This window comes from Arachis duranensis, chromosome 10, assembly GCF_000817695.3.
Source record: "Arachis duranensis cultivar V14167 chromosome 10, aradu.V14167.gnm2.J7QH, whole genome shotgun sequence".
In the NCBI taxonomy this organism is placed as follows: Eukaryota; Viridiplantae; Streptophyta; class Magnoliopsida; order Fabales; family Fabaceae; genus Arachis; species Arachis duranensis.
In genome coordinates, this window is record NC_029781.3 from 64,672,879 (window position 1) to 64,688,934 (window position 16,056).

The following is a 16,056-nucleotide window of genomic DNA, read 5'->3' on the forward strand; positions in this document are numbered from 1 at the left end:
TTCACAGTAAAGACGGAAAACTTAGTACTTTGTCACAATTATTATGATTTAGAAAAGATAGTCACCCGAAAGAACATGTTCACAAACAATCTAATCAAATCGTATTAAATCTGAATGGATAAACATCAAAACATAGTAATCAATCTTACGTCGATTATTTCTTTTTTCTTCCAAGCTTTTGACTTGATTCATATGGCTGTATCCATATATATTTTTAAAATTTTATGAAAGTTTTGTTATAATTTTTTTAATCTACCTTAAAACACATAATAGATGATATGATATATTTTTTTAAAGTATATATTAAAATTAATTATTAAAATTAATTATTAATATGAATATATAATTTATACATTAATTTATATTGACTAATTTTAACATAAAAATAGCATTTTTGTTTTGCTTATTAGATAACAGTTTAAAAGACTATTTTTAAATCCTAAACCCATATCTGAAATTTTTTTTATTCATGCTAGTTTAATTTATTAAAGAATAAAAAACTAATTTTTTCAACGTAATTTCTCTCTCTTTACAATACAAAAGAAATAAATAGCGAAACATACGTGGATGCAATGTCATAGGTCTAAATCATTTTTAAACAAAACAAACTATTTTCCCCTAAATATGTGATTGTGTTAAGAAGTCCGAAAATAGTTGCGTAAAGGTAATGGAGAATAAGATCGATGCAGAATATACTTAAAGAATCCTATATATTTAACTCGCTTTTAATTATTTTTAAATCTTTTGATATCTAAATCCTTAACATAGAGATTAGTCTATTAAATAAAGTAATAAACCACATTTCTACTCGTAAAAAATGAAAATATTTACAAAATTATTTACGATAGAATCAAACTTATATTACATTTATAAAAGATGAAATTCGTTAATAAAAATTAAAAGTTTCACCAAACATTAAATTTACATTGACTATTCTTACGATTCAATATTCAAATTGAATCTAAGACGATTTTCAGGCCAAGAATTTAGCTGAATTTTCGCTTTCTCTAAATACTATAAATAAAAAACTTAAATGCATATTTAATGTATAACTCGGACGAATTCTAATTTAAACATCAAAGACGCTACGAATAACTCCACCACCAGTCCACCACGAATTCATTATATCATAGCCAATTAGAAGTCTCCATCGTTCGCTTTCTCCAAACTAACTCATAGTTAACTCCACCATAACAATGAATTTAAAAAAGAAAAAAAGACATATAGATTCTTTACTTTTTTAATTTTTGACAAATATATTCTTAATAAAATTTAAATATAAAAAATTTTTGATTTTAATAAATGGAGGACAATTCAGTCTTTCTGTCTATTTGCCTCTTATACACCAAACGGAACTGATTGATGTAGCTAAAATGATGTCTAGGTGTCTGTTATGGTGCCACACTGGAAGGAGAATAAAGTTCGAAAGACAAATAAGTCCTTGATGTCATTTTGCAAATAAAGTTCGAAGAATAAATGGATCCTTGAGAATTTAGTTTATAAAATTATGCTTGTATTTTGAAATCTAGTTAACTTGTTGTATTCTGCAATTTAAATTATTTGTATTAAAATTGCAGAAATTACACTTGGTCTGTTTCTACTTTTTTTCTTAAATTGCATTAGTTCAGTTTTAGTACATTTGTGTATTATATTAGAATTTGTTAAATTGCATTGGCATTAGTTAGCATCAATTTATTTATGCATCAAGTTAGCATTAGTTCATTTGTGCATCATTCATGTATTAAGTTAGTATTAGTGCATTTGTGTATTATATTAGAACTAGTATTTTTATTCATAATAACATTACGAGAATAATTTTTTTTTAAATTATAGTTCACTTTGTTCTAACAGTATAAATTATGCATGGCACAAAAAATTAATAAAATCAAACTATTTTTACAAAAAAGTTGTAAGTTGGCAAAAGTCTCTGGCTAAGAAGACCAAGATATCTGCAGATAAAAAATTAAATAATAAGATTTTTAGTTATTATTTTTATATAAAAAAGTCTAATTTTTTATTAATAATTAATTTTAATATTCGTTATCTAAAATTTAAAATAATTTAATGTGTATAATTTTACATTTAAAATATTTTAATTGTAAAAAAATATCGGATGACATATTTTGATTTGTCAAATTACTAATATAAAATATAATTATATATATAGTAAAAATAGTAGAGAGAAATAGAAAAATGAAGAAAGGTATATGAGAGAATTTAGGAAATGAGTTTATTAATTTTGAAAAAAAAAATTCTCTCAATTTTAATAAGAGTGTCATGTGACATATTTGATTATTAAATTAGATAGTAATATATGATACATATAGAAGCATAAAGAATTACGTTCTCAAGAACCTATTTGTCCTTCGAACTTTATTCCCTTTCCAGACCTGGATACCATTTCAGCCACGTCAGCCAGTTCTATTTGGTGTATGAGAGGCAAATAGACAGAAAGACTAAATTGTCCTCCGTTTGTTAAAGTCAGGGACCTATCTGTCTTTTTTCCTTTAAAAAATTAACTAATATAACATTCATGTTAAATACTCAAATGAGGAGTATTAGGAGCCAGTAACTTTTGTAATTTGTAACTATCAATTAATCATTTTTAATAGTGTAAGATTATATATATTAGTATAAAATTACTCATTTTTTGTTTACTGATTAAGTGGGGACTAAATTTTTAATAAAAGTACTGACAAAATTTTAATAAAAGTACCGTTTCCTAGACTTTCTCAACTCAAATTACTCCTGTTATCTTTATCTTCTTGCACTGTCATAACCACTTCCATGTTCCTCCACCTTCCCTCTTCCGTCACATTCTGTCGTTCGTTTGCCTCCCAAATCTTGTTTGTTATAACTCCTCTGAACCACGACGACTATGGAGCATATCTGCAAAACAAAAAACAAAAAACGATTTGAATCTGGTGGTGTACTCGTGTTGATGATGATGAATTTGGTGGAGGATAATGGGCTTGTTTTGCTGATGAGGACCTTTCCTATTTTTTTTTATGTGAAAGCTAAGACTAGAGCAACAATGTCAATTAATTTCTATTAACAGCGGCAACCTTTCTTCATAGTTGAATATTTTATTCGTATTTTAAAATAAATTTTTATTGCTAATAAAATTGAAAGGTATTTTTATCAACGGTTTAATAATTCGAAAGTCTTTTTGGTAGTTTATACAAAAATAGGTTTTTCCATTATATAATTTTGCCTGGGAGAAAAATTATTCAGGAACCATTCCACTTGATATACTTGTGAAATAAATCTATGGGGCCTTTTGATTTCGCAGCGTGTAAATTTGAAAAACGGAAAGAAGCTCAAATTTAAAGGGCCAAAAATAAAATTGAATTGGGCAACGACTTTGTTATTATTGTGCAGACATAACAAAAACATGCTGACAAAAAAAAATAAACCTAAATATCCATAAGGAAAAACACGCGCAAACAGTCGCACACACATGAATAGTTGAATAACACGTCCCAAAAAAAAATTTGTTGAATACACACTAGCAAAATCTTTTTTTTTTTCCAATTTTAATTCGGAATTCTTGATTAATGATTATGTTTTCTTGTATTTTGTTTTTGATAAAGAAAGCGTGAAAAGGCTTAAGTTATTCTTAGTTTCTTACGATACAACCTCCCATTCAAGAACAGAGTACTCATGGTACGATAGGAGTATGGTTGGGTCGGGACTGAATTCATATACTCCAACAGGGAAAGACGAAATAAATATATATTTATAAACAAGTCAATGGTACATGAATTCGTGACATTAATATATATTATAAGAAATAGATTTAATTTGTGTTAGTATAAGAAAAAAAATTATACAAAAATCCAATCATTTAATATTATAACTTAATCGCCCACTATTTTATTATTCTAACAAACACATGCATAGCATAACAACTAAACTCGGAAAAGTAATCAAGAGTGGTGGTTTTAATAAAACGATAGAGAATCATTCCAAACCAGAAAAATAAGGTGGCTTCCTCATGACACGGAATCTAATCCTCCACCTACCAAGTGGTTGGTAGAAGAAAATATGCCCAGAAAAACACAACACTAATAGCATCCAATGCTTGGTTTATACTAAGAAAAAAACATTAAAAAAAATACAACACTACAAGTGAGTTTTGATGATGGTTTTGGGTTAGGCTACGCAACATGACAATATCAGTAGATGGCCATGTTACGGTAATATCAAGAAGGAACAAACAAAGCAAAAGGGTGAGATTCCAATTTTGGCACAAGAAAACAACATCAAACTATACCAAATGCAATAGACAATTAACCGCTACTTAATATGACATACCATAGGTTTAAATAAAAAGATCATAACCAAATAAACAGCTCATGTTGAACGAAGGCTTTGTAACAAGTTTCTATTTAAATAGTAAATTCCGGATGTTAGGAAACATCCAAACCATAAAGTTTGCACGTTGCGAGGTCAACACAACACATTGTGCATCATAAATTAACCCATCAAGATCCTCGAGTGCCATCGAACTCTACATATGCTAAGGAAATAAAAACCCGGGGGGAAACACAGATACCATTACTGCAAGACTCGAGGACAGAAAGTGTTTTGACTAAATGCCAACGGGTACCTTACGACATATCTGTTTCTATGTATGTATATATGTAAATATTATCTCAGAACAGCAATCAACCCCAGAAACATTTTAAGGATGATTCAGTGCATAGCAGTGCGTGGAGCACGGGAACGGACTGGTGTCTTCGATGGACTTACCCTGCATACAGAAAAATAATAATTGTTTAAGAGTTGAAGACTTCATTTCATAGTGTTTCTTTTTTCTAGTTTTTCTAACTACAGTTGAAATCTGGAGGAGTATGCCAATCCAACCTTATAGGCAGTGCACCCAAAATCACACCACTGCAGCTCAGAGCTGCGATTGCACTCTCAGCCTGCAAGGAAGAGGCAAACAAATTCATCAGACCAAAAAACCATAGGGCGACAAAATAATTGGGAGAATATAGACAATATATCATATCAAGGGAGCGTTTGGTTGGAGGATAAAAATGTTGAGAAATTTTTCATGGATGTCCACAAGTAAATATCCACAATAATTTCCAGCCCATTTTTACCTTCAAACCAAGCATACCATAAAAAATAGAAAAAAAAATTGAAACTAAATGGAGACGGAACACACAATTTAAAAGTAAAAGAAGCCACATCTCTCAACCACATGAGGCATCATAGTACATGTTAGGAGTGAGAAGTAGTCGAGAACCAACATTATTTAATATTTATCCACTTCAACTTCCAAAGGTGGAAAATCATTTTCAAATACCAGATCAAAGACTCCCGTAAACCACTTGGGACTTTCCCGGTACACACCAATTTACCAACCCCACCCTTCGTCCCTCTAGTTGCTCTAGTTACACCTCAGAGCAGCTATGTCGAATGCATGACAAATCAAATGGAGTGGATCCCACCTCCATGTTACACTTTAATAGCAAGGAGTTGAGGGACGAGCAACAAAGGAACTTCTTAAGACCCTGACTACAGCAGGATAAATTAATCACTTTTACTTTGTTTGAACAAATTTACCATTACAACCTAATTTTCACAGCACTAAGTTCACAGGTTGGCTCTACTTCAATTTGCAAGCGATTTCATTGATTGGCATGCTCAAATATTTATTTTGTTAAGAAATGATTATGATAGAAAGATCCAAATGTTCCCAGAGAAGCTATCAACAAGACACGACTACTGTGGAATGTAACAATAATTAGTAAGAACAGAATGGAACTCTTTAAATAGCAGTAAAGTCAGATGCATAGCTCAGAAATGGGAAATTAAGAATTAGGTGAATATTAACTGACTCGGATGAAAATAAGAAAGACAAATGAATTATTACCAGTGCAAACTCAACGAATGCAATTCGAGTTGAATGATGGTAATCTCCAAGAAGCCTCAAGCGGTGAACCTGTATTCAACCAACAAAAACCTCTTAAGCAATGGACCTAGAGAACTATATAATAACATATTTCAATTCATCTAACAAATGCACATTTCCTGGTCCATGAACAGTTACTAACCTCTCCACATATAGATTCAAAGAAGCTTTTGACATCTGCTTGAGTGAGCTGTAACAGAAACAAGAAAGAAAAGTTAGGAATTAATGAGCCATATTTGCTGCAACCTGCAAAACAGACATTAGAAAGCGAAACTAATATATCCTAAGAAAGGGTCAGATCACCACCTTCTTGTCGATATTTGTGCAATAGATTGTTCTTGAGCACATCTCTCTTTCATCTTCAGACTGAGAATAAATCATCGTTAGAAATGTAGAACCGAAAAGAATATATCAATCATCTTCTAGAAAATATCTTGAGTGAGCCCATGTGGGATAAAGAAAAAAAGAAAGAACTTACCCTGGGCAAAAATGTTGGGTTGACAGGTGCAATGGCAGTTTTTGAAGGTAGCACTCTAAGTGGATAATATCCGAGCATAGTTCCAGAAAGGCTCAAAGCAGCCCTTGCACCATCTGCAGAAATAATAGCATTAGTACGGCAAAATGTTAATAACTAGAGCATACAGACATCATTTATTAAGTTGAACCGTTACCTTCATCCGTAAACTCAATGAAAGCAAACCGAAGAATAGAATTGGGATCCCCGCATACGCGGCAGTCAACGACCTATATTCATGAAAAAGGAGTTCATTTAAAAGTAATCACAAGGTCAAATGTCATTAAGAAGCACATGTCGCAACTCGCAAGCAAACAAAATGTAACCGTTTCCTACCTGGCCACAGTTAAGAAAGAGAGCCGCCAGCTGCTCTTCGGTAACCTAGAAACCAACATAAAAAACCACCTTCCAAGTGAATACACATTGCATTCTTTGCAAGTTAGCTGAAATGATAAAATCCATAAGACAACTAAAAACATGTACCAGCTGATCAATGTCAGACACATAAACAGTCCTCCTAATCATCTCTTCCCTTTTCTCCATATCCATCTTATTATTCGCTCTACGCTTCCCTTGACTATAGCCATTCTTCCTCTGCAACAAGCAATTATTGTATCAATAAAAATTCAAGGCACAAGTTAAAAGATAATATTCCACCATTGGATAAATAAAAAAAAAATTCTTCCAAGTTCATACCCTTCTGTTAGTCTGGCCATTAGCATTGCCATAATTATTGTGGAGCAGAAAATTGTTGGCGAATCCAAAAGCAGCAGCACCACCAGGACCAGCCAAGTAACCGTGACTGTTGGCGAGCGACGGCGGCACAAACTCCTCAGCCATGGGGTTCAACTTTGACAAAAGCTCCTCCAAATCCCTCATCTCCCTCTTATAACTCTCACCACAGTTCTCCCCATTCCTTACCGCATTAATCCCAACATACCCATCATTGTTGACCACCATCTGTTGACCCTGGACTCCGTTTCCATCAAACCCATTTCGAATCTGACCCACCTGAGCCTTGTAATTACCGTTAGTGACTGACACAACAGTGTTTGCACCTCTGTCTTGGTTGAATACACCGTTCAGATTCTGATCACCACCACCACCGTTGACAGCGCCTCCTCCTCCGCCGCCGCCGCCGCCAGACCTTGCCTTTGATTTCTCCATCTCAGTGGTGTCCGATGAGACAACACTGTTGTCCAAATTTTGACTGGAAGAACCGATTTTGGCCCCAGCATTCTCAGCAACAGCCATAATCACGGAAATAAGAAGACGCACACACACCCCCAACCCACTTCCCTAGATGTAAAAAAGCTTCCTCCTTTTTTTCAGCTTTCAGGTTTATCAGTGAATCTGTGTCCCCCAACAAAGAAAACAAGAAAAGAAAAAACTATACTAAACTAACAACAAGAGAAAGAGAGAGAGAAATGAAGCATAAGAGCATGTTAGGGGAGACGTACCTGGGTTTTAATGTAACAAATTTTCCATTGACATAAGATCAAGCTGATCCTGAAGATCGTCAAAAATAGAGGTTACTTTAAAACCCCACAAAGGGAGAAAAATAAATAAAATATGTATATATGGAAAGAGAGAGAGAGACAGATTGGTGAAAAAGAGATAGAGAAAAAGGTTAAAGATATTATCTTACTAATTTATTTACTGAAGAAGAAGGAGGAGGAGGAGGAAGAAGAAAAGATGAGTGATGGTTATTAGTGTTTGTTGGAGAGAGAGAGCGAGAGAGAGAAAGAAGAAAGAGATGATTTATCTTCGGATCGTCCCTTTGAGGGTGCAGTGGGGGTTTGGGAGGTAGCTGGGGAAGCTGAGAAGAGAAAAAGAGAAAAGGAGAAGGTCCGAAATTAAATTGATAACGATGATGAAATGAGATGAGATGATCAACCAATGTATGTATCCAACAGAACAAAATGAATTGAACACAGCAACACCAACACCCTCATTGCTCATTAGTCATTACATTACATTACATTTTTTTCTTTTTTTATTTTAATTACATTACATATAACACCCAAATAAATTTACTTTTTTTGCATCAATTTCCATTACTGCCCCCCGTCTCTCTTCTCTCTCCCTCCCCATAATTTCTACATACATGTCATGGTCATGCCTTCCATAGCATCGCATCCGCCATCCACAAGGGATAATGGGATATATATATATATATATAAAAGAATATTAGGCTAAGGATGCATAGAGTTCAATATGAAAGAATATCAAGTTACTATAGTAAAAAAATAATAAAAATAAATAATATTACACCTAGTATAACAATCTTTATGTCTAGAGTAAAAATTAATTATTCACTTATAGTCTCTCAGGTTTTAGATATAATAAAAGAAAAAACTTTTAAAATAAATAAATAATAAATTAGTGAAAATTAATACAAAATATAATAAAAATTTAAGAAAATGATATTTTACTAGATATATAAAAAAAACTATTAAGATAAGAGAACTATATTATAAATATCTAAAAAAATAATATTATTATATATTTCTTTGATTGATTTAATAATTACTTTCAAAACTTTAAAAGAGAATTTTGTCCTTTAACAAAAATAAATACTACTTAAAAAATTAGTACAGATCAAATAATAAAATCACAATACCTTTTTAGAAAAATTATAAAACTATAATTGTCCAAGACTGGGAATTAGAAGTTACCCTTTATAAGGATAGTAGTTTGGAAGGCAATGTAAATAAAAAAAGTCCTATAATTATATTAATACGGTTTTAGAAGATATGAAAAACAGTTATAAAGAATTAAACATAGACATAAATAAAATAAATTTGTAGAAAAATCTATATACAAATTTTAAAGTCTTGACATAATCAAACTTAGAATAAGTGTAAAAGCAAATATAGAAGAGTTAAAAGAAAAACTTAAAATAATAAACTAGAAAAAGACGGCTATCAACACAATATACTTACATGTTAAGAAAATATTCTTCAAAAATTAAAATTACTCAAAACTCAGAAATTATTGTCTATGACCAATCCCAGCAAATGTAAGTCTTGAGAAAAAGATACAATCAGTACATAATAGTTTTACTAGATTTAATTTAGTAGAATAAAATTTAGATGGATTAAGTGAATAAGTTATTTTAAACTTAATGTATAATATAACGATGGTGGCAATCACCTATAAATTAAAATGAGCTAGTAATAGAGAAGTTACTGTACTGATAACTCAATGATTCACTGAACAATTAAAAATATAGTGAGATAACTTTTTCACCTTACAAGAAAAAGAGTTAATCCTTAATAGTGTTAAACAAGAAGATCGATTACAGGATGTTACAACAACCTTGATATTTACAATCATAAAAAACTTCTTAGGAGAACTAAACATTTTTAAAGATAAAATTAAAACTCAGTTAATGAATTCAAGATGTCCAACCATATTTAATTATAGATAGTACTAAGATATTTTTATATCTAAAGTCATCATGAGAAATGATGAATCAATTTTTTTTTTAAAAAGAAAGATTCATAACATTCTTACCCAAATCTTTTGAAGATAAAGTATTACAGAGATTACAATCCTTATTTGGTATTTAAATACCATACGAAAGATTAATATTTGGATAAATACATAATATAATAGTATAAATAGGAGTAAAAATATGTACGAATACTAGGCTGCAAAAAAAAATTAACAAAAAAATGCTAGTAACAAGCAAGAACTAGAAAATTTTTGCCAGCAATATGATATTGCTACAGAAAAGGCACCCAATAACCAAAAGTAAATTATTAAAAAAAGAAATAATAAGAAAAATGACAATAAATATCAATATCAAGAACTATATAAGGTATAATACAAATTTATGTACAAGTCAAAAGAAAATTATAAAAAAACAAAAATATAATAATAAAAAATAAGAAAAAAATAGAATAATAAAAAGTGCAAAGAATAAAAAATATATAATCTGTTAAAAATATAAAAAATTAGGTCATTATGTAAATAACTACAAAATAAAAAAATATAAATAAAATTAGTAATAAAAAAGTAAGACAAGCACTAATAACTATATTAATCGATGACGAATCAGAAATAAAAATAGAGTCTAAATACTTGTAAGATTATTCAGATAATTTTACATAACAACTAGATATAAATTCTTGTTCAAGTTTATCAGAACCAGAGGATGAATATTATTTAAAACCAGAAATATGTTGTTATAATAACTGTGTAAAATCTGTTAATATATGATCACAAAAAATCAGTTCGAGCCTATTGATATATTAACTAGGAAATAGACAGGTATACTAATATCTGTAATAGATAAGTTAAAAGATTCTCCACTAAAAAATGTATTTATATTACAATTAAATGATTTAGTTAAAAAAAAGGAAGAAATTAAGGAGTAGGTGAGGCCAGTAGAGATAAAAAAATATATATATACAACAGGTTTAAAATTTTCAAGAACAAAACTTTCTTAAAACTTCTAAAAAAAATTAAAATAAGAAATCTCTAAGTTAAGGCAACAAGATATTTTTTTAATTATAAGATATTAAAATTAGAGGGAGAGAATATAATAAAAGCACAAAAATAATAAAGAGCGACTAGAATTAATAAAAGATGAGGAGGAGATTGTGAGTTAATAAAATACTTAATTTGAATTAATGAGTTAATGTTATTAGTTAGTCAAAAATGGTATATTTCTGTACTCATAATTATTGGAGGAGAAAATTTTGAATTTAAAGTTATGGTAGATTTAGAGCAGATGTAAATTATATATAAGAGGGACTAATACCTATTAAATATTATGAAAAGATTATCGAAATAATTTTAAAGCAGAAAATGGTAAAATGATTATAAATTATAAAATTTTTAAAGTAAAGGCTTGTAAAATAAAGTATGTTTTTCAACTATCTTTTTTTCTAGCCAAAAGAATAACTAAATAAGTTATATTGTATAATTCTTTTACTCTCTTGTTCTATTTTTTTAAAGTAGATAGAAAAGGGATAACTACTTATTGTATACTGAAGGTTTCAGAAGGTTTAGAGGAGGGGAGTTAAATCTATGGCCTTTTTTAACTTTAAATAATTAAGCGTTAAACACAGAATTTTGAACTTGATTTCTATTTGGTTTACGCAACGGATAATTCAGGAGACAATCTTGTTTTGTCTCATAAAACCAGAAAATAGAACTAAAGCAAAGAGAAAGAAGATGACACAGCCATATATCATAGTTCAGTAGTTGCCTTGTGCAATACAACCTACCTCCAGTTTTCACTATAATGTTGGTGAAATTTTCACTATAATCCAAGTATTACATACACCAATTCTATAGGACTCAACGTAATCCTATATGGGCACACAAACTTGAACATAAACTTGACTTGGTTATGCTAATACCTAGACTTACTGCACTAAGTGCTTACCCAACTTAACAAGGGATACCTCTCAGGTACATGACACAAGACAGAAGATACAACCAAAAGAAATCTGAAATCACTCTTGACTTTTCTCTCAAGTGTATCTCTCAACCTTTTTCACTCTATGGCTTTTTTCAATGCCTCTCTTTCTTGTCTTTTACCTTTCAAAGAAAACTAAGAAAAAGAAAACTAAGAAAGATATACATTGAAACTGAAATACAAATAGTAAAACATGAAGGAAATGATGAATAACACTCTTGACTCTATGAACTGAACTCAGCATCTGAACTAATCACTTTGTTCTTCATCTTGGCGGAATTCTCCCTTTAGTGTAAGTGCAATGCTTCCAAGACTTCAAAATTAGTAGTGAGGATTCTCTCTCTCTCTCTCTCTCTCTCTCTCTCTCTCTCTCTCTCTCTCNNTCCCTCCTTGTTCTATGCTCATATTCAATTTTTCTTTTTGTACCTTGCTTTTAGCCAAAATTAGGATTTTTTCCAAGTCAACTTCTTGGACTTTGAACTTTCAAAATTCATCCTTTCTTTTTTTTCAATCAACCCCTAAATTAGGCATTTAAAATTTGATCCATTTGCTTGACCAAAGACATCAGAGCAGCAGAAATGAGCTTGCTCAATGATAATTCCAAATTCAAAATTTTGAAAATGTGTTTTGACTCCAAGTAATAACTTTAACCATTGATACACAACAGAGATAATCAACTACCATTTTCTTTTTTTTTCTTTAAATGGCATCACAGAGAGTAGGAGAAGAAGTGAAGAAATCAACTTGCATGCAAAAAGAAATTATTTACCTTTAACCCTGACTTGGTGTAACATGCTTTTAATTTATTTTGATTAGACTCTTGCTTTTTTTATGAGCTTTCTCTTTCTTTCTTCTCTGGTGTAAGTGAGCTTGAAGGTGAAGGTCTCTTTCTCTCTCTCTTTCAAGTGTTTACCAGATTTGAAGCATGTTGAAACTTAGCTTTATTGAACGCTTTTCTTTGTTTCACTTTGTATTGGGCTTAGTTGTGGATTTAATATCCATTCAGTACATTTGATTGCTTTGTTTCATTTGTTTGGATTGCTACTCAATTATTTGGGCCTGCATCACTTAAATGAACCACTCAAACCCAATTGGGTGTTTAACCGGCCAATAAATTAATGTTTATCATCATTATTAAATTAATATTCATTCTTAACTCAACAATCTCCCCCTTGATGACAAACATAATTTCAAAGGATAGAATCAAAAGAATTGAATTAGATAATGTTAAGGCACTTCCCTTTGATGACATCTAGTAGTTTTGATGTGCTCCCCCTTTTTTTCAAGGATTGCTCCCCCTGACTTTGTGCTCATGTTTTGTTTCCTATTTAAATATCTACACACAGAACACACAACTATACACAACATACGGATAGCACAATTTTTTACAGATAGCACAATTGTTTTGTTTCATTTTCAACCAATGAAACCAAACACTTGATCATGGTCTAAGTGTATCATCAACACTTGTTCAAAAAATAATGCAATAGTTATCAATGAATAGAGAAATCGTCAAAGAATTCTAAACCATAGTACAAAAAAATTAATCATTTTAAAACATAGCATAAAACCGGAACAGAGCATGAAAAAAAATATTCTAAAATAGAGTATGCCATATTACCTGCAACAAAATAAAAATTATGAAATCCAAAAATTCTAAACTATTCAATTCTACTTTCTTCTACTACTCTCCCTTTTGTCATCACGGGAGAAGCTAGAAGCAATGGAAGTCAGCAAAAATGGTTAGAGTTTCAAGTTTATAAAAACTTGATTAAAATCAAAAGCAAAATATAACATTTATTAGTGTTTACAGTCATCCAAAATAAAACAGAGGCTAAAACAAACTACAATAGTTCCAAGAGACAAATGTCCAAATAATAGAGACCAGCAACTAGAGACATCCTCTAACATCCAATCCATCCTCCTTAGAATCAAGTGGTTCCTCTAGGTCAATGGCCATTGTTTCGTCCTCATTAATGTTGTCAACATACTTCATAAGGATGGCTACTCTGTCTTTTGATTTTCTAAGGACATTTTCATGTTTGACCGCAAGCTTCCTTTCTTGTTTTCTTGTAGAGATTAGATGCTTGGATAGGTTCATAAACTCTTGCAAAATATCCTTCACAACTCTAAAAAGGAGTGATTTGTGACCAGTTTAGGCTGAGATTCCTGAGGTAGAAGGAGGATGAGTGTTGTCGAGTTCACCATCAAGAACTACCCTTTCAGTTCTCGTAGGCCCTTTCTTGTGCTGTTTCACTGAACCACCTCCTTTTAGATATGGGTGTCTATTTTCATATGATTTATTTGAAAGGTCAAAATCAAATTGTTCAAATATGCAAGTTAAAAATATGCCATACGGAAGAGCCATAATTTTGTCATTCCTTATGCAGTCAAACATATGCCTCACTATTAAATATGCAAAAGATATTTCAATTTTAGTGATGATAGCATATAAAACTAAAGTATCACAGAAAGACACCCTATGATATAAGCCGCTTTGATGTAGAATAATGTGGTTCACTATACGATGCAATTGCGCATGAAGAGGGCCGAGGACTTTGTGAATAGATGTAAGGCCATCAATAAGAGAAATATTCTCACCCACATGAGTTAGAGCATCTTTATATAAAACACCCAACCCCTCATCCCACTTACCCGTAGTATAAGCATAGTATACCAACACCAGTGTATTCTAAAGAGTCACTAATAGATTTACTATTCAAGACAATTTTACGACCTTTGACATACGAGTGAATACTTCCCTTATGGTAGGTCAGATTTGTACAAAACTCTAGAGCTAAAACTGGGTAAACAAGTTTTTTAATTTTGAAAAATTGATTCCATTCTAGAAAATCAATATTTTCAACAAATGTAAAACCTTTCTTTTTCAGATTTGGTAAGTCAGCCAAAAAAGTGGGGCATATGGGACGATGAACAACAACACCTTCATAAAAGTCATGGTTCATGGCTGAGCAAAAATGGTGAGGGTTGTAGTTGGAGTGGAAGGTCATAAACTGAGATTTGTGTTCAAAAGAATCAATGTTGTGAAGCTCCTTAAACGATTTAAGAGGGACTGACCTAGACTTAGGTCTCAAAGGTTCAGGAGCGGGTTCCTTTGTAGTAGGACGCTTCCTCTTTGAAGTGCTTGGCCGAGAAAGAGCACTGAGTGGAGCCAATGACTTAGACGACTGATGCCAGGGCATCTTGGCCAGTTTCACTGATCTTTTCTTTACTGTTTTAGGATACTTTCATGCATTTTCTTAGTAAATAAGCAAGTTTTGGATGAAAATACACTTACACCTTGATTCAAGCAAACATTGTGAACTTTACATGATTTCATGAGAATTAGGCAGGAATTGAATGATATAATTGATGATACATAATCTCGTGACTTGGAACAGAGCTTTGATGCACTTTAATTACTTGATTTCAGGACAAAGGAAGCAAGAAGGAGTCACGTTAGTTGTCATGTTAAGATAATTAACGTGACCACTAACGTGGAATGGGGACAAGCTTGTAGCGTTGGTAAAAGTGAATGCCACTAACGTTCCACAAAGGCACATTTAGCCACGTTAATCCAATTAACGTGAACTCTAACGTGGGGGGAGGAAGCAATCGCCAACGTTAGTGACACTCACCTTTGTCACTAACGTTGGACTAAGCCAAGAGTGCCCACGTTAGTAGTCACGTTAAGACCACTAATGTGAAGAGTAACGTGGAGCTAAGCATGATGGGCCAACGTTAGTGACACTCACATTTGTCACTAACGTTGGAGATGGCAATCACCACCACGTTAGTGGTCACGTTAATCCAATTAACATGAACTCTAACGTGGGAAGGAGGGGCATTTGGAGCGTTAGTGACAAAGGTAAGTGTCACTAACGCTCTCAAAGCTTAGGCATGCCCACGTTAAGGGTCACGTTAGTTACACTAATGTGAACTCTAACGTGGGGAGAAGACCTAAGAGCCAACGTTATTGAAAAAGGTGAACTTTAATAACGTTTGCCAAGGATCAAGAGGCAACGTTAGTGCCACTAACGTTGAAGTTAACGTGGATCATTAGTGGGTTGGAACGTTAGTGGAAAAGGTGATCGTCACTAACGTTCTTGAACCCACATTTTCACTTAACGTTAACACTACTAACGTCCTAACTAACGTCCATGCCTAACTCACACTTTTCTA

General features: G+C 31.8%; 1 protein-coding gene across 1 annotated transcript; it reads right to left on the bottom strand.

Annotated features, from left to right (window-relative positions):
* Window positions 1-4,361: 4,361 nt before the first annotated feature.
* Window positions 4,362-8,125, bottom strand: LOC107469850 (polyadenylate-binding protein-interacting protein 12; the record flags this gene model as incomplete). The annotated part of the gene is given in 12 exon segments (XM_016089228.3): window positions 4,362-4,756; window positions 4,870-4,931; window positions 5,888-5,956; window positions 6,069-6,116; window positions 6,233-6,292; window positions 6,405-6,517; window positions 6,598-6,670; window positions 6,777-6,821; window positions 6,924-7,034; window positions 7,137-7,793; window positions 7,901-7,949; window positions 8,089-8,125. Coding segments are annotated over 10 exon segments (1,197 nt in total). The 3' UTR covers window positions 4,362-4,698.
* Between the last annotated feature and the right edge of the window lie 7,931 nt (window positions 8,126-16,056).